Source organism: Tachysurus fulvidraco, chromosome 6 (assembly GCF_022655615.1).
Source record: "Tachysurus fulvidraco isolate hzauxx_2018 chromosome 6, HZAU_PFXX_2.0, whole genome shotgun sequence".
NCBI lineage: Eukaryota > Metazoa > Chordata > Actinopteri > Siluriformes > Bagridae > Tachysurus > Tachysurus fulvidraco.
Window position 1 is genome coordinate 28,993,818 of NC_062523.1, and position 19,690 is coordinate 29,013,507.

Genomic DNA, 19,690 nt, shown 5'->3' on the forward strand with positions numbered 1-19,690 from the left:
AAAGCTTTAGAGTAACTTTAGCTCCTCCACATGAGGAGCAGATTGAGGCTTGTAAACATGAATCACTTTGAACTTGTTAACTAGTACCGATTAATCGGATCCTGTACGCGTGTCCGAGCTGCTTATTATAACGATCGATGTAAAATTTCCTCAAGTTCACTTTTTAGAATGAAAAAAATAATGTTGTAGGCCCAGCTTTTCAGCTAATGTGTGGTTGAAACCATGGCCAGTGCACGCATAATACAGTATCTGTAGTTTCTATACGTCAGATATTTCTATTTCCTCAAAGAATAGTAGAAGTAATAGTAGAAATCCAGCTGATGAGTCTCACTGTGTTTTTCCCCATTTAAATCCATAGTGAGAAGCAAAATTAGCTATTTTATTTTATTTTAACAACTTTTGCTTCTAGGGAGGCACAGTGGCTTAGTGGTTAGCACGTTCGCCTCACACCTACAGGGTAGGGGGTTCGATTCCCGCCTCCGCCTTGTGTGTGTGGAGTTTGCATGTTCTCCCCGTGCCTCGGGGGTTTCCTCCAGGTACTCCGGTTTCCTCCCCCGGTCCAAAGACATGCATGGTAGGTTGATTGTCATCTCTGGGAAATTGTCCGTAGTGTGTGAGTGTGTGAGTGAATGAGAGTGTGTGTGTGTCCTGTGATGGGTTGGCACTCCGTCCAGGGTGTATCCTGCCTCGATGCCCGATGACGCCTGAGATAGGCACAGGCTCCCCGTGACCCGAGAAGTTCGGATAAACGGTGGAGAATGAATGAATGAATAAACTTTTGCTTCTGGTTGAACAAACGTCAGCTGAGAAGATACCTTTGATTCTATGGTACGGTTGTTGTATAAAACATGTAGCATATTCCAAGTCCGTTTCTTCTTGCTGATATAGGACCTCCTGTACCGATCTTTGATCTGAAAAAGCGAATAACAAATAAAACAGGCTTCAAGGTACATAAGTCGAAATATCACTGATGTGTGTTTTAAAGATTTATTCAAGTAAATGAGTTTAATGAGTGCTTTAAAAACTCATGCTTATACTGTGCATGCCAAGTCCTACTGAACTACATCATGGAAAAGTAAAGTTTGGTGGATTTATTTCTGAGAGTGTGCAGCTAGGATTGCTGCTATCTACAACATGTATAACAAAGACTTATAATCTTGAAGCCGAATGAAGGTACGAATGAATACTTCATCTGTTGCTATCTCATCATCCTGACACCGAACACCTTAACCATAGCAAAGCTATAAAATTTGTTCCTTCTTCTCAGCATGGGGTGAAATTGCTTCCCATTTCAAACAATAGCATGACAGAAGTCGGGAATATTTATAACGTGCTCGTCTTGCAGACAGAGTACCGCGAGTAAGTAACACAGAGCAGCTGGTGAGTCATTTGAAGCATGTCAGAAAAGGATTTACACTTGGCCTTATGTTGTGGGGGAGGCCTGAAGAACCAACGTGAACCCTGGATTCCAGCCATTCCACTTGGATTTGGAACTTCGTCAGAACTTTTCTCTGATCTCCACTGATTAGGCTAGGAGAGATCTGCTGTCGCCATGCAACCATGGATTGATTTTTATGCGATGACCTGGAAAATAAGTTCTTTAAGCATTACTCCCAAATTCAAAGGGTTTTCAACTGAAAGTTTTTTTATTTTATTCTATCTATCTATCTATCTATCTATCTATCTATCTATCTATCTATCTATCTATCTATCTATCTATCTATCTATCTATCTATCTATCTATCTATCTATCTATCTGCCTTTATTTATTTATTTATTTATTTATTTATTTAATGGCTGATATTATCCTTTCCTGATAATCTTGGATTTAGGTCTTCTGTATCGTTAAAGTTAAAACAATTTAAATAAAGGAAAAAACTGTAGTGCTGCTATTAGTATTTAATTTTTGTATTTAATAGTTTTGCTGTTAGCTTTGATACAGTTAATTAGACGCAGTAAAACGTATCGGGTTTTGTGGTTATCGTAGTCTGATACGTAAAGGAGTTAACGTGACCTATAACAGGACAGTATGAAAATAATCAATGTTAAGATGGTGTGAAGAGTTTTCCAAGATTAGCACATCTCAAAGTGCTTTGTTCCTCAAACCACAGCCAGTGATGTCAATTTTTATTAATTAGAGATTGTAGCTTTTTAGCTGTTTATAACTCACGTATTTCAGCAGCTATAAAACAAAAACCTTCCCACATTAGCAAACATATATATGTAAAAAATCTTTTAAATCTCTACTACAAATCCATATGTTTGGAAACATAAAAATGCTAAATAAACTTTGTTGTTGTTGTTTTTTTTAAATATGTTTATGTCCTCGTGTAAGTCCTTGTGTTAATTGCTGCTATAGGAAAGAGAACAATGCGTTAATAAAGCGAGAACTTCTGCCAAAGCTACTGTTAGAAAAGTATCTTCTGACCGATCGGGTTTTATAAACGAGCTGCAAATGAGTTCTGTCGACAAAGCAAATCGTTTCATTCTGGAAGTCTGAGCAACTTTAATTAAAGAAGATGGTATTTTCTGCCTGCATCTCTACAGCACAATCTGGAATTTATAACTATGACATTATTAAGGTTTTCCTCAAATGCTCTATAATTCATGTTGTCATGATAAGCATGTGGCAAATGAGAGACGTGGGAATGGACCTGACATGAATATCTCAGTTTACACACCAGCTGAACCTGTTTGGGATTTGAAGCTGCATCACATGTCAAGAACATGTAATACTTTAAAATGTGAGACATCAGAGTTCTCATCCGTATAGAATGTGAGGCAGAACGTAAATGGAATCTGACACCACTTACAAAATGATATGCTTAAGCTATGGGTGTGATACAGTATGTATGTAAATATACACCATCATTACCTTTATATATAAAGTGTGTTATTGCTTGGCAAATGTCACAAAGTATGTGCTTTGCTTAGCTTGAACTACTACTGTAGATGACAATATAAGCAGTTTTATCAGAACCATCAGAACAATTCCACTTATATAAAGTGGTCATAAAACTGCTGCATACAGCACAGGTGGAGAAAGAAAACTGTATCTTCCCGGTTTGTTCACGACTGTGTATTTGCTACTGTAAGTGTATAAAGTGTGCCATTTTGTGGCAAGTAAAGTGAACTGCACCCTAATAGTAGTGTATTACTTTGGGCCTTTTTACACCTGGTCACTTCATGTGTTTTCTCTGATCCGAAAGCTATCTGATTTGTTAAAACTGTTCCATTTACATTAGGCCACATAAACGCGTCTCGGCGAATCGGATATCGATCCGATCTTTCTACTCCCGCCCAATATGCAGATATATTTTACCTCATTTCAGGGGTAATTGAAATGGAATACGCTTTGGTGTATGCGGTTGCTACAAAAAACATCAATTACTGTTTGCTGCATTTTCGCTGGCGGCAGCAGTGCGTTTTAAAACCAAACGAGACGCCTGGGTGAAAGATCGGAGCAGCACTGGTGGGAAAACATTTGTTTCTGGCGCGATGCACGACTCGCGAGTAACCTGCGAGTGACGTACTTCTGTTTGGGAGGAGTATAGCGCTGACGTATGTGGCTTGAACAACCACATTCATTTACACCTGTCCAGTTTCATCTGAAATGCGTCTCAGACCACCTCCTGAAGGGGTTTGAACGTTCGGATTTATATCCGTCTCGAAACCGTTTCAGGGGGGCATTTAGACCTGGTCTTTTTACGATCGGATAGCTATCTGATCACAGAAAATGCAGGAAGTGACCAGGTGTAAAAACCTCCTTTAATGCAGAACCTTTTTAAACACTAAAAGCTGCTGTAGGATGCTGCACAAAAAATATTAGACTTGTAGGACAAGGTGTTTCTCAGGGATCTGCATTTACCTTAAAGTTGGAGTCCATTCGTGAGTTCAGATCAAGAATATGTTTAGGTAATAATGTGGGAAGAAGAGTTGTAGTAAACTGAGATCAATCATCAAGTGCTAAGCAGACTAACTATGGAAACTAAGACAGATTCTGCAAAACAGCCTAAATAAGGGGAAGAAGATATTCAAGAACCAAAGAGGGATGATTAGTGACCCTTGAGGGACACCTTGTGTATCAGTGTAAGTACAGAATTTTTGTTTAACATAAAAACAAATTAAATTTTGTTTAGCACATTTTTTTTTGATCTACTGATACAGTATGAAAGAGGTCCTCAAGGTGTCCCTCAAGGATCAATAATCAGCCCACTTCGGGTTCTTAAATATCTGCTTCTCCTTAGTTAGGCTGTTATAGAGTGGTATCTATCTAAAAGATAAAATACAAAATCAAGCTAGAAATACTACAAAAGGAAAAGAAGTAAAGTAGAATATCACGGACTAATAAGTCAAATGCGGTTAAAATGTCCATGGCAACGACATCACAAGAGCTGTCTTAGTATGATGCAGAGGACAGATAAAGGTTCAAAGAGATTGTTTTCCTGTTTTGTAGTGTAGACACGACCACTTTTTCTAGCAGGAATGGAACGTAATGTAATGAAGTAATGTCATTTGCTGATGTTAAAAACAGGAAACTAGACCATAAGAGTTCAAGATCCACAGAGCTGAGAACTGAGAAACATCTCCAAAATTACCCAAACCTGATCATCCGTGGCTCAGATGCTCTAAGAGACCACTCTTTATTGCTCAAAACAGCCACATCTATAATGAGATAAAAAAAATAATAGAAAAAAACAACAACCCTCATTCATTTTTTACTGCTGATCTGCTGTATATGCTGATATTTACAGCTTAGAAATAGATGCAGTACATGTTGAATGGTGTGTGTGTGTGTGTGTGTGTGTGTGTGTGTGTGTGTGTGTGTGTGTGTGTGTGTGTGTGTGTGTGTGTGTGTGTGTGTGTGTGTGTGTGTGTGTGTGTGTGCGTTTGTTTTTGTGGCAATGTAGGTCAATGGTACGTTAGCACAATCTTTTTTTTGGGGGGGATCCACAACTGTAGTAAATTTTTCGATCACACTATACAAGCTAAGCACATTATTTTTTGCAGTGTTGTTTCTCGTCACAAAACAGCATTTAAAATACATATGGAAATGTGAAAAACAGCTGGCTGAATAATTGTGTTGTGCTTATCATTTCTTCCTAATTAGAATAAACGTAAAGTGTTGGTAAAATTTAGGCAAATTGAAAGGTTTAAGTTTTAATTTAACCCCCTTTTAAATTTCAGATCCAGATCTTATTTAACAGAAGGATTGGAGATGATAGTAGTAGTCACTAGTGTTTTGTAACTGAATATTTGTATTAATCTTTAATGTGACATGTGTACAGGATGAAGGCAGCAGTGGGATGGATCCTCACTCATGCTGCTTTGTGTGGAACGCCATCAGGAGCATCATCCGAGACGGCGGAGCAGTAGTTCTGACATCACAAAGGCAAGTTGTGTCAAATTGACACTCACACACACACACACACACACACACACACACACACACACACACACACACACACACACACACACACACACACACACACAATAACGGTTATTCTATGATAATGGTTCTAGTGGTTAGCACGTTCGCCTCACATCTCCAGGGTCGGGGTTCGATTCCCGCCTCTGCCTTGTGTGTGTGAAGTTTGCATGTTCTCCCCGTGCCTCGGGGGTTTCCTCCGGGTACTCCGGTTTCCTCCCCTGGTCCAGTGTCAGTTTGTTATTCGACCATGTATTCCATTCCTCTTGCTACTTATTTAGTACATAGCAATCGATGATAGGTCTATATTCCGAGGGAGGAATTTGACATCCAGTCACATTCTGCCTTAAAGCTTTCTTAGCAGCTGTATCAGCTCGCTCATTTCCTGAAAGTCCAACATGTCCTTGGCATCTCTGGAAAATTGTCCGTAGTGTGTGAGTGTGAGTGAATGAGAGTGTGTGTGTGTACCCTGCGATGGGTTGGCACTCCGTTCAGGGTGTATCCTGCTTCATACCCAATGACGCCTGAGATAGGCACAGGCTCCCCGTGACCCGAGGTAGTTCAGATAAGCGGCAGAAAATGAGTGAGAGAGAGTGAGTGAGGACCATGAATTTGAATAAAGAGCAAGTCTTTGTTCTTCCACATGGAGGCGAAATAGAGCAAGAAGCTGAATTATTAATTCTGAATTTGCAATATAGAAATCTATGCTGTAATGTAAAGCATTCATTTAATTCATTTAGGTTTTTTATATTATATTATATTATATTATATTATATTATATTATATTATATTATATCATATTATATTATATATTATATTATATTATAACTATTGTTTAATTATGACCAATTGCACCAGTTAAATTTAAGTTCTACCACTGAATTAATCAGCAGAAAAATGATTAAAAGCCGAATTCAATAATGATATATTCAATAAAGGTGAATTTCAATACAGTTATACACTAAATAAATATCTCTAAAAAATTTAGTACTAAATTTAACGCTAACAATTTGTTAATGAAGCAATTCGGACAAAAATAACTGTTAATCTTCCTTTAAAAATAAAAAATCTGAAGAAATGAAGAAGGGTAATATGAATTAAAATTATGTTTTTTTATAGTTTCACTGTTTATTAATAATTTAAATATTTATTTTTTAAATTTATTTTACTTTTAAATATTGCAATACATTCTGCAATTCTCCTCAGATTTGATTGGGTTGGTTTTAAATGACAGTTGAATTGGAAATCCTCTGATTTTTAAAGCGACACTCTGATTTGACTTTGTCTTAATTTTTCTGTAACCGTAAAGAATCAGTCAAGGACACAGTAGTTACTAATGAAGATTTTATATGCATAAATATTTTTGTTCGAAACTAAGCTATCTACTGTATGTCAGCTGATTTCTAATATACAGCACATATTTCAGCAGTACCACTGTAATTTCTACAACCGGACATTGGTTTCCCGTGCAAAGCCAAAGCAGAAACGTTAAGCTAAGCACTGACTAATGCTAAATAACCAGCCAAGGCTAACATTACACTACATACAGTATAACATGTGCTCAAGTTTAGTGTCGATGTTAGCTTTACTAACTTTACATAGAGTTGTATGAAACAAAGAGACAACAAAATATTGGGTACAGTAACATCCACAAGCAAAATTAAATAAGTTAACATCAATTCATAAATTAATAGTAAATTTATATGATTTATACATTGAATCACTCAGGCATTGCGGTTATAACATCAGTAGTCAAGAAGGGTATGTTGGGCGTACATCCGATGATCATCCTAATGATTTAAAAACAAAACAAAAAAGCTAAGCAAAAAAATCCCACAAGAAAAGTATGCAACAATAATTCAACTACCATACAAGTACAAAAGATTACATTTTTTTTTTGACAAGTTTCAGTGGTGGGCTAATCAGCAACAATGATGTAAACACTATGACTTTTGTGATGGTGCATTATATAGTACATTACATCACAGCCTATTTGATCAACACAATAAATTCTGTGAGGTCAATGATCAAAGCCGGCTAAATAGTCATGTCCAAAAGAAACCAAACAATATAAATAAAGAAATACAAATAAGCTGCTAAGCCAATGACTTCGACGATGCATAAAAACAAATCTAGCTTTGCTACAGTTAGCGATCAGGCGTAACGATCTGGCCTTGATTGTCATCCAACAGTAGTGGCGCTACATATCAGTGTGCTGTAGGTGAGCTGAGATGTCAAGCTGTGAGCAGATCATACTCAATACAAGTTACATCATGACATAACATCTTAGATTATTGAGTGGTATCCATAACATCAGATTATCAATTATTCTGGTGATCATGCATTATGTGTCGTGTGGAAAGCATATTATTAAGCACTAGATGTGTAACTGTGGTTGTAAGAACATTGAGGAACCTTCACTAGGGAAATATTTTGGTATGACAGACAGAATTCTCTGAAACCTTCTCATTGAGTTCTTCATTATTCAGATTGGCACCTGGTGGTTTACAGAACCACAGCTGCATATGTAATTATTGTTGTTTCACCCATCCTAACCACCATCCTGATTAAGAGTCACACGAATATCATATGCCAAAATAGGACACACATTAGGACTCCTATACTGTTAGCAGTGCTGTTCGGGTATCAGCAACACAGAATTCCTGGAGTGTTTTGCCTCTTGGTAATGTTCAGCTGTTTGTCTGAGGAAGGGATGGCCAACATCATGCCAAAAAAGTATGTGGCCTCCTACTGAGATGAGATCAAGAGCTGTAAAGTATCATGAGGGGTTCAAACTGGCGGGGCACTCGGATGCCTTGAAGGGTCATGAGAGCGTGAATCTCCATGCTTAAAGCTTGTGTAAGTCAAACCACACCCTTGTAACACAGAACCAGGTTACAGTGACCTAAAAGTGGCAAAAGGTCCATTCATCATTCTGTGTCCAGGGCTTCTTTGGTGGTATGGAGGGCAATGTTTACAGGGTTGAGTTCTACAATATCCAGAACAAATTGTCCTAGCCACACTTGATGCGATGCACAAAGCGGGTTGGTGGCGTTATTTTGCATACTAGGGTCAATGGGTCTGTCAGCTCCTTTAAAGCATGCTTGGCTTCTGTAGAATATAATACTAGTATTTGTGCAATGCTTTGACAGCACATGTCTGTGCATATTTCTTTCTCTGAAAAGAACAGCAGCAATGCAGGATGCCCAATGCTACCTGCTCATGATCTAGAACTGGATCTAGAACTGTTACCTATAAGTTTGAATAAGCCGTCTGTCCAAATCTCCAGTTAGGCAGTAATTCATCAGTGCAGTAATTATCGGCCTGGAACAATTTCCTTGACACAGCTGTAGGCATAGCAGCTTTACACTCCTTGAGATGATGACAAGAGCAGATGACCAGCCATCGGGGTAAAGGCAGGCCTCTAATAGGTTATGGTCATCGGTAAACACCAGATCTTGTTGGGGGTCAGTTGAGCATATCATCAGCATCAGCATTACCCAGCAGTTAGCTAAGAAGATATCCGAGTTAGGACCTGCTGATGCTTGTGGGAAAGCAGCTTCCAAGGGGTTCAGACACAAGTTACTCGAGCAAGAGTCTTGCAGCATGGTTTGTTAGAGTAACTACTTGATGGAGCTTGAAAAAGTGGAAGAGAGTTACATAGTACGGAGAAAAAACTGGCTCCAAACCAAGAGCTGAATCGTGCATTGGAAATCCAGGTAATTTTGAATGAGTGGAGTGAAAAACACTACAAAGTTCATATACTGTTGAAAAGTGAGGAGCAGTGATAAGGGCAGGTATACTTGTAGAAAGCTGAAATGTCCTATAAAATATAATTTATCGGTACTTATTGAAAAGTACTGTGCCATGCGTTACCACGTGACTTTGTTGAAAGGTCTCGGGGTACGTTTTCTTGTGAACAATAAGGAATCCAGATTATTCTCTGTGCCCTTGGCTGTTAGGTGGGGTGAAAATCAAATTCATTATCTCTATTATAAAAAGCAAAAAAGTTTACATTTAACTGTGAATTAACGCGTAACTTAATGTTAAATATGTACTTTAATCAAACTTAATGGACTTACTGATTCCCATAAAAACCATTTGTGAACTCTGCGTTGCGTGTAATCTTTAATATGTATAAAAAATGATGAGGCTTGGAATAAACTTGTACTCGGCCCATAATGTGCAGTGTGCTTGCTTAGGCAGTGTGCTCTTTTTTTATTTAACAACAACATTGGGAACCTGTAAGAACTGTAACTGTAACTAATTAACGTAGATGTCATTAAAAAAAATGGAAAAACCGTGATCTAGAACAGACGATATAATTTAAATATTAAAGCTATGCTGTTTTATCGTTTTAAATTGACCTTAGCTAAAACCTACGGTTCAAATGCTAACCAATGCCAATTTTCTTTCTGCTTGAACATAAATATGTTTGTGTTTTACGGATGATGTTTAATTAATTAAAAACAGTCCATTTAATTAGGTTCGTATCGCTGAGGAAACGTCAATACTGCAGTCGGAGGTTTCAGAGACTTGTGCTTCATTAAAAAGAGCAGAAAGTGACATTGAACATACTGAATTTAAAAATAAGTGACTCAATTGTTTTTAAAATGATTCATGTCCGCTACAAATTGAGCGCCTCGCTTATTTACATCTGAAGAAACATATCTTCAAGTTCTTGGATGATTTATTGTTCAGGCTTTTCATTTAAGTCTTGTTTCATCAGCACCAGTGGACCCATTACGCTCTCTGCACATTTTTTAACACATGCCAAAGCCTTTTGCACCGTGTGTGTATATATAGAATTGTATATGCATTGTTGGTTGAAATAGTTGTTCCCGCTAAATATAGTCCAAAGACACAAATATACATATTCCGCAAAGTGAGCTACCCTTACTTCTCACCGATCATGTCATCGTGTTTGTTGACGTTGGCTCCCTGCTATAATGCTGCAAGATATCTGACAACTTGACAACACAAAGCATGTGACGGAGCAGTGCTAGAGCTAGCAACGCCGCTATAAATCACACCTCCTTGGTTTAGGGGTTCATAAATGACAAAAACATAACTCAGGATTTATGCTGAACATATTGTTCCCTTTAGGCTCATATTAGGAATAAGGACCCTGGAGCTATCTAGAGCTTCTATTCTTATTTATTATGCAGTAGAGGTCTTCACGGGTCAACTTAGATCTGAAAACCCGAGGTCTGACATGAGACCTGAGCGGGTTCCTGTGTTTTTAACGAACAGCCCCGAGAAGACCCGAACTACTGTATCTCGTGTGTGTGCATCGACTCGAGTCCTTTTCCAACCTCTCCTCTGTTTGCCAAGACCACTTGCGACATGTGGCTGGTGACGTGTGGCTGGCGGTAAGCTAATTTTCATTGAAACAGACCTGTCAATCAATTTTGAATCCACGCTATAGCAGTTACTTTAGTGTAGAGTTATGCAACATTCGGGTCCAGTCGGGTTAAAAAAAAATCCCAACCGGTCAGGTCGGACTCGGGTCGAATTTTTTCAGGTTTGTCTCGGGTCGGGTCTTTCTTATATATATATTTATGCACGTCGGGTTCGGGTAAAAAGTGATTCGGGTCACTTCTAGTCGGGTACATTTCTTTAGACCCAAGAAGACCCCTACTATGCAGACTCCTGATGAATGGATATTTTTAACAAGGTATCATAGTTTTTCTGACCGATCATGGCTTTGTTAGAGGCAAAGGTTAGATACAGCTAAATTAAATTAATCTAATATGACACTCAGGGGAAAGACCTCCATTAGAACATAGGATCTTTGTTTTGGGATTATCCACAATAGGGATGCGTCGATACCATTTTTCAGTCTCGGTACGAGGACATTAATCAATCATTAATTAATCAATCATTAATCATTCTAACATGTTATCTAGCTCTTTAGATCTTCCCCTTGAAATGAAGTTGTAGGTTTGAAAAAATGGACGTCTGAATTTTCATGGCTTAAGTTTCCAGTCTTTTTTTTTTAATGTTAGTGAGTTTATTTAAAATGAAGTGCATCAGCTAGCTCCGCCTTGGATCAAGTAGAGTTTGCATGTCACTGTGGCAAAGTCTATCATCATCATCATCATCATCATCATCAAGGCATGATAATGGCTTATTATCAAGAACAACATGCTGGGATGTTGTTTTCAGTATTAACGCATCCCTAATCTGGAGCAGTCCAATGAATTTATTCTCATATATAATTGTCGAATGGTGACAGAGGAAAAAACATTCATAATCACAAATACTTCACTACACACACCACACCTTGCAATGGAGGCTATCACAAGGCTTTGATCCAGCAACTAGGATTGGCTGGCTTTGAGTTCCTTGATTCCTTTACCTGGATTAAAATCAGAAAGCATCTCCCGCTGTGCCTTCGTCATTGCTTCTCTTTACTCCGAGGTGTGTTGTGCCGAGACTGAATTTGAAAATTGGTGGTGATACTGTAAGTAGGTGGTAATTAGTCCTGTAACTGCTGCAGAAATGCAGGTGGTGTCTCAAAATGTATTCTTGCATGGAATATTTAAGGAAAGATACGTTTCTGTGTTGGAGGTGAAGTTGTAAGGTGAGTATGTCGTTTTCTCCTCAGAGTCGCTCACTCGAAGCGCTCATAGTTCCTGGTTTGTCTTACTCGTGGTACCATGTCAATTAACAACCTGTGGCAAAAAAAAAAAAAAAAAAAAAGTGTTCAGTGTATTGATCACTTATTTTCTGACAAAATTTAAATATGTAGTTTATTTAAATACATGCATGTGCTTGATGTACTGTAACTAAAAATGAAAGCACCTACTTTATTCCATAAGCTAGAATAATGAGGCCTATCAGAACCCCAATGGTGCCATCCAGAAACCAGACGGTGGGCTCGTGGCGAAATACCTCCGCGCTGATTAGGATGGAAAAGCCCATGATACCTCCAACCAAAGAGTTAAAACCTATCGAAGTAGAAAATCAAGATGTTCCATTATCGACATTTATAACACAGTCCGAATGTTTAACCAACGCGTTGATCATCCTGTAGATACGTAATAATAGCAGTACTGGAAATTCCAGCACTAAATTCTAACCAAGAACACGGCTTTATTAGGTGAGATTTATTTTTTTGCCAGTTGGTTCAAAAATACCTCATCACACATTGTGTAACACTGGACACTTTTTGCACGATAAACATATCACAGTTCGTACCGTTGTGACTCAACTTGGTAGAAAATACACAAGAACCTTAAGTTCTATCAGCTGCATTTGTGGCACGTTTTGGTTTTTGAGTCTGCAGAATCCAAATTTATTTGTCTCCAAGAGTTATAGTCGCTAATTCTCTTAATTAATAAAACACGGTGGGTGTCCCCAAAACACACCTTTAGTGATTAATTTTCTTTAATTAGTATTCGTAACTAATGTTGTATGTAATTCTTTGTAAATGATTGAGTATCCTGGCCCATTAGTTATACTCAGAAAGCTGTTGCTTGCATGTGAGTCTAATTTAAAAAGGTAAAAGCTGCTATGGAAAACGTCCTCACAGTTGACTGCTAATTTATAATAATACCGACTGGTTAATCATTTACACATGAACAGAGAAAGATGGTGCTAGTGTGGTGAAGATGGCGGCTCTAGAAAGAGATTTAATACTAAAACTACATCATCCACAAGGTTGGATGGTTTGTCCAAATGCTTTTTTCTATTTAAATTGAAAACAGCTATCGATCTTATTGATGGTATGTTGACTGACTGTGCATTAAATAAAGCCCTACTGTACCAGGCGTAAAGGTGCATACAATTCCTTACACTAAGGCTTCACGACCTTCTGACCAGTAGTCCAGGAGCTTAACCACTAAGCTATCACATCCATTTGATGCGACTTTTACGTCAATCTACATCGACATTCGTCACAATTTTGTGCCGGCTAATTTATTTATTTGTTTGTTTGTTTGTTTGTTTATTTATTTATGGTTGCCCCGGCGAAAACATGACACAAACGTGACTGGTAACATGTGTGTGTTAAGAGTGTTATATAAAGTGGCTACGTGAACCAGCTCATAATGTTTGCATTGAATACATCACATTACTTCCTCCATAACCTCGCCAACGTTTTTAGCGCAACGGCGTGCTGCGTGTGACGTCATCGTTATCGTTCGTTTGCGCATGTGGGTCAGCTCGAAACAGCAAACGGTACACACTGGTATGTGATATAGGCCACATTTTAAAAGGTAATGTGAACAGCCAAACAAAAAAAACAGATCTGAGCAAAATATCCGAATCGAGCATTAAGACTTGCAGTGTGAACGTGGAGACATTAATTTCTGGGAATACACATGACTAATGCGTTCATGTGTGTCATGTGATCGGATGGTACGGCATGGCACATTCGCTGGTAGATATATACTGAGTTGCAGCATGTATCCAGACTGTGTATATATTTTTGCGATGACTTCTGGTCGTGATTCAGGAAATTGAAGCCGAAGAGCGATTCAACAGCACAAAATGGAGGACACGCTGTGTCATAGATTGAGCTTTGGACATGAGACAGTTTTCATTTTTAGTGTCATCGAGGGTGTTGAGAGTTTCACCTGAGGGCTGTTGTATGTAACTGCATCTTACCAATCTTAAAGCTCTCATTCATCAACTTTTTCCAGACTGAAGAAGTCTTGCCATTTTTTTCTTACCTGCCAAATCGTTTTAAATCATGACGTTTGAAATGACTAAATTCTGATTTATTTATTGAAGAGCTTTGTTATTCGAGAGCTTTCTTATTTTGAGATTTCTTCATGGGAATTCTAAGTGTTTTGGCCTTGAACCTTATTTTATTTCATGTCCTTAAAATATTATCACCTAGTGATCGCATGATAAATACCAGCGATTGGATCGGTCAATATCTGTTATTAGTTTGAATATTTCAGAATGTAATTTAATCAGTTAAAAGTTTTTTTATAATTAATCATAAAGGCGGCGATAGCTAACTGTTCGTTTCTTGTTCGAAGTGACATCCTGGCATCCTGATTAAGTCAAGATGAAATCTGGTAAATACACACTGTCTACACATCTCCAATCAGTATGGGCTCCCCCTAAATCCTTCTAGTTATGATACTATTTTGAATTTAAGATGAAAATGGCGGATATGGAAATATACTGTTGTAACAAGACAATGAAGAGAAATTGCTTCGATCCGTGAGGCGAACCTGGGGGTCTTGGGTTACTGTTTATCGTGTGTGTGTGTGTGTGTGTGCGTACCTACCGTCAGTAATCAGAGCTCTGCTGGTCAACACCCTCCCCAGCATGAACTTGACGATGGCCAGAATGATGCACAGTATTCCACTAACAATAGATACACTGAAGAGAAAATCATCCTAAAAGGAACAGAAAAATGCATTTAGTCTTTTATTGACTTTTATGTAGCACCAAAACATCATATATCTATATGTCTATAATTTGAGGTTTGACACAATCTCCATATCAGTTGCTGAAGCTTGTGAATGTTATGCATAATCTCATGGATTTTCTTCATTTTATTCATCTATTTTATCTTCATCTTCCTCACTTTACATTTCTCTGCTCTAACACACAAATCTAACCTCACGAAAAGGGTTAACGGACTAATTTCCCGAATCAAGTGATACAGAAGGAACGATATGCAGACGCAGAAAGTCGGAACTGCTGAAAAGAGTTTTAAAAAAACCACCCTACGCTTTTAGCACAAAATGTAAAAAGGCTCATAAATCATGAGCTCAATAATCACCTCAAGAAAGACAGCCATCAATTTTGTTCTGTTTACTAAATATGACAAACAGATTTATTGATTCCATAAAAAATTGCCAAAGGAGGAAAATAAAGTGTAATATAAAGCTAACATACAACCAGTTGTGCTCTCCAGCATTGATATGACATGATAAACAAATAAAATACTTTGATTATGAAGTAAGTAATGATCGAAGTAAGAAAGTTGATAAACTGATCGGTTACCAATCAGTTATGAGATACAAAAGAACAGAAATTCTTCTCTCTCTCTCACTCATTTTCTACCGCTTTATCCGAACTACCTCGGGTCACGGGGAGCCAGCGTCATCGGGCATCGAGGCAGGATACACCCTGGACGGAGTGCCAACCCATCGCAGGGCACACACACACACACACACTCTCATTCACTCACACACACACACACACTACGGACAATTTTCCAGAGATGCCAATCAACCTACCATGCATGTCTTTGGACCGGGGGAGGAAACCGGAGTACCATGAGGAAACCCCCGAGGCACGGGGAGAACATGCAAACTCCACACACACAAGGCGGAGGTGGGAATCGAACCCCCAACCCTGGAGGTGTGAGGCGAACGTGCTAACCACTAAGCCCCGGCAAAATTATTATTTAGGGATAATAAAAAAAATGTAAAAGACAAACAAACAAACAAAAAAAAAAAGAAAAAACAACCCAAAATATTACAACTGAAGATATAAATAAAAATAAAATGTATTATATGTATTGTATCTTCTATTTCCATTAGGTACTTGTAACAAGCCCCACTTGTGGTTTAATGTCAATCAGCAATATTGTCTCTTTACAATCAGCTGTTCCATTTGTCTCTATGTCCTGCCTCATCAGTCAATTCGGGAGGAAATGGAGATGAATTAAAAGCTGAAAGTGCGACTTTGAGTCATTAGAAAGTGTCTGATGTCCCTTCCTTGGTTGGCGATGGAGGTGGAGGATCAGTTGATCACAGCGGTGTTACAATTGCAGTCACACACATCTTCTGTGTTATAAAGAGAACTTTCTTTTTGATTCACCCATAACATACATCTGTACTTTGGCATTTGCTTTCGCTTTCTCCTCTGTTAACTCTGCCGACACACTCGCAATGAAAAGAACGTATTCTCTGTTGTATACTCGACAACTCTGTGAATCTCCCCGGGCCAAAAGATGTTACGGAAGTCAAGGAAGATGTGTTGAAGAAAGAAGGCATAACAAGAAGCACACGACCACGATGTGATAAAAGAAAAAGGATCGGTGCGATGTGAAAATGTCCGTGGTTGGCTATGATGCATTGATGAGATTTGAACTAGATGAACACCAATGAAACATGACTGATCAAAGGTACTTGGATTACAGCGGTCTGCAGCACATCCAGCAGGATCTGCAATCACAGTCACTGTTGGAAAAACCGAGCTGTTTTCCACTGTCGTCTCTCCTGGTTTAAACTAATGTGTCTGCCACACTCCCACGCAACAGCCAAGAAACCTATTCCCCTCCTACATTATTAATCTGCGCTAGAGGTTCCCTGGGCCTGTCTGGCCTGGCAGGTTGTCTTACTTGGGTTTGTGATAAAAAGTAATGTTACTTAGCACAAATGCTCATTTTAAGACAACCCCCTCCTTTTTTTTTGTATTTCTTTTTTTTTTTTTGATGTTATGTCTGTGGAACACGGTGGCTTAGTGGTTAGCACGTTTTCCTCACACCTCCAGGGTCGGGGGTTCGATTCCCGCCTCCGCCTTGTGTGTGTGGAGTTTGCATATTCTCCCCGTGCCTCGAGGGTTTCCTCCGGGTACTCCGGTTTCCTCCACCGGTCCAAAGACATGCATGGTAGGTTGATTGGCATCTCTGGAAAATTGTCCGTAGTGTGTGAGTGAATGAGAGTGTGTGTGTGTCCTGTGATGGGTTGGCACTCCATCCAGGGTGTATCCTGCCTCGATGCCTGATGACGCCTGAGATAGGCACCGGCTCCCCGTGACCCGAGGTAGTTCGGATAAGTGGTAGAAAATGAATGAATGAAAGAATGAATGTTATGTCTCTCTAATAGTAATCAGACCCATAGGGATCCCTCTTGGACATTTAAATGTTTCCTAAGACAGCCATTTCACTTAACAATACGTCATTCAACTAAATTTTGTTTGCACGGCACTTTCAGAATACGCGATATCACAAATCTTTAAAGAAAACAGAATGTATTGTAGATTTAGATCCCTAATGAACAAGCCAGAGGCAACAAAAACAAGGAACAACGTCCTGAAAATAAACGAGGAAGACACTTTAAGAGGAAGCAACTCTCAAAAAAGGGACACCATGGTGTTCTTTGTGACATTGAATAGCAATATTTGTAATGATTACACTATACGGGTGTAGAAGAGTACGTCCGTCTCAGACATTACAGTCAAAAGTATTGATTAAAGGAATGAAGTGGGGAAAGGATTGAGTCCAGGTCTGTGCTCTTCAACTTCTTAACCTTAGGCTTACAAAAGCGTATGATGGTCATGTGTCCCCAAACCTGTTCATGTATAATGGGTATGATGGTCATGTGTCCCCAAACCTGTTCCATGTATAATGGGTATGATGGTCATGTGTCCCCAAACCTGTTCCATGTATAATGGGTATGATGGTCATGTGTCCCCAAACCTGTTCCATGTATAAAGGGTATGATGGTCATGTGTCCCCAAACCTGTTCATGTATAATGGGTATGATGGCCATGTGTCCCCAAACCTGTTCCATGTATAATGGGTATGATGGTCATGTGTCCCCAAACCTGTTCATGTATAATGGGTATGATGGTCATGGGTCCCAAAACCTGTTCCATGTATAATGGGTATGATGGTCATGTGTCCCCAAACCTGTTCCATGTATAATGGGTATGATGGTCATGTGTCCCCAAACCTGTTCATGTATAATGGGTATGATGGTCATGTGTCCCCAAACCTGTTCCATGTATAATGGGTATGATGGTCATGTGTCCCCAAACCTGTTCCATGTATAATGGGTATGATGGTCATGTGTCCCCAAACCTGTTCCATGTATAATGGGTATGATGGTCATGTGTCCCCAAACCTGTTCCATGTATAAAGGGTATGATGGTCATGTGTCCCCAAACCTGTTCCATGTATAAAGGGTATGATGGTCATGTGTCCCCAAACCTGTTCCATGTATAATGGGTATGATGGTCATGTGTCCCCAAACCTTTGCCCATGTATAATGTACATCAACCGAAGGAAATGGGTTGGTGGGGTTGGCCGGATGGGGGGTGGTTGTTCAAAGATGGACACAACTAACCACAAATGCAAGACGGAAAAAAAACAGAACCAATTCGACGTGACTAGTTAATCTGGCGGTTATAACTAATGTCCAACAACCTAAATGTATTCATTTCAATGACATTAAGTAATTAACGTTAACATTCCCAGTTCACTAACTTTATACTCACTTGTCTTTATATTAGAGATATACTACAATTCTTTTATAATTTATAATTCACCAGTTTATCCAAACATTAAAAAAAAGAGCACGGAAATGTCTTAACGATCGAGGTAACAACACTGCCTTCATCACCTAGAGAACTAAATCAAGTTCATTTATCATTGTAGGATGAAAGAAGGATCTTTGGGATCATGGCCTAATGAATTAATAAGGTATTCATTTGGAATAATGAAGATGAACCTGTGATATCTGCACCGCTGTAGCAACGTCTCTCTTTCTCATTGTCATTAGTATTTAATAGAGGAAGGAAGTGCAGAAAAAAGATCCTCAGACAAATGGAAAAAAAAAAGTTAAATATCGTTACTATATTTAGTCTATGCTTTTCAGTTCAATCTGAATGTGGGAGATGAGCATCATGATGTGTATTCTGGCTTGGACTGAACAGCTGTGTTGGAAATGAAAACTAGTGACTGTTGCTTTCTGCCTCATCCTTTTTTTTCTCTTCTTGTCCCTTCTGACACTGGACAGAGAGTGAATTTTGAATGAGAGCCCTGGATCTGTGATGCATTACTAATTAGGTGTCTTTCAGTCATAGGGGAAAAACTGGAGCTGTTGTTGGGTTGCTAAGGTGAACTGCAAAAAATGGCAAACCTTTGAGGCTAGACATGAGCATGAGGATTTTTTCGTCTGCTGACAATTACTACTACAAAAATGATGGTTGCCAAGAAGAGAAATGTGATGCAACAAAAAATAATTTACTATAGCTACAAACGAGTTGTGGCCTAATGGTTAGAGAGTCTGACTCGTAATCCTAAGGTTGTGGGTTCAAGTCTAGGGCCGGCCACAACTGAGGTGCCCTTGAGCAGGCACCGAACCCCCCAACTGCTCCCCGGGCACCGCAGCATAAATGGCTGCCCACTGCTCCGGGTGTGTGTTCACAGTGTGTGTGTTCACTGCTGTGTGTGTGCACTTTGGATGGGTTAAATGCAGAGAATGAATTCTGATTATGGGTCACCGTACTTAGTTGTATGTCACTTTCGCTTTTAAATGTAATTGGAATAAGTAGAACATG

The 19,690-nt window shown here is 39.0% G+C and overlaps 1 protein-coding gene across 1 annotated transcript in view; it reads right to left on the reverse strand.

Annotated features, from left to right (window-relative positions):
- Window positions 1-6,799: 6,799 nt before the first annotated feature.
- tmem163a (transmembrane protein 163a) overlaps window positions 6,800-19,690 on the reverse strand; it is a 38,977-nt gene continuing 26,086 nt past the window's right edge. The window contains exons 6-8 of the mRNA XM_027152507.2: window positions 14,676-14,787; window positions 12,240-12,381; window positions 6,800-12,105 (exon numbers count right to left, since the gene is read on the reverse strand). Of these exons, the coding sequence (XP_027008308.1) occupies window positions 12,045-12,105; window positions 12,240-12,381; window positions 14,676-14,787 (315 nt within the window). The 3' untranslated portion in view covers window positions 6,800-12,044. The remainder of the gene's footprint in view (window positions 12,106-12,239; window positions 12,382-14,675; window positions 14,788-19,690) is intronic.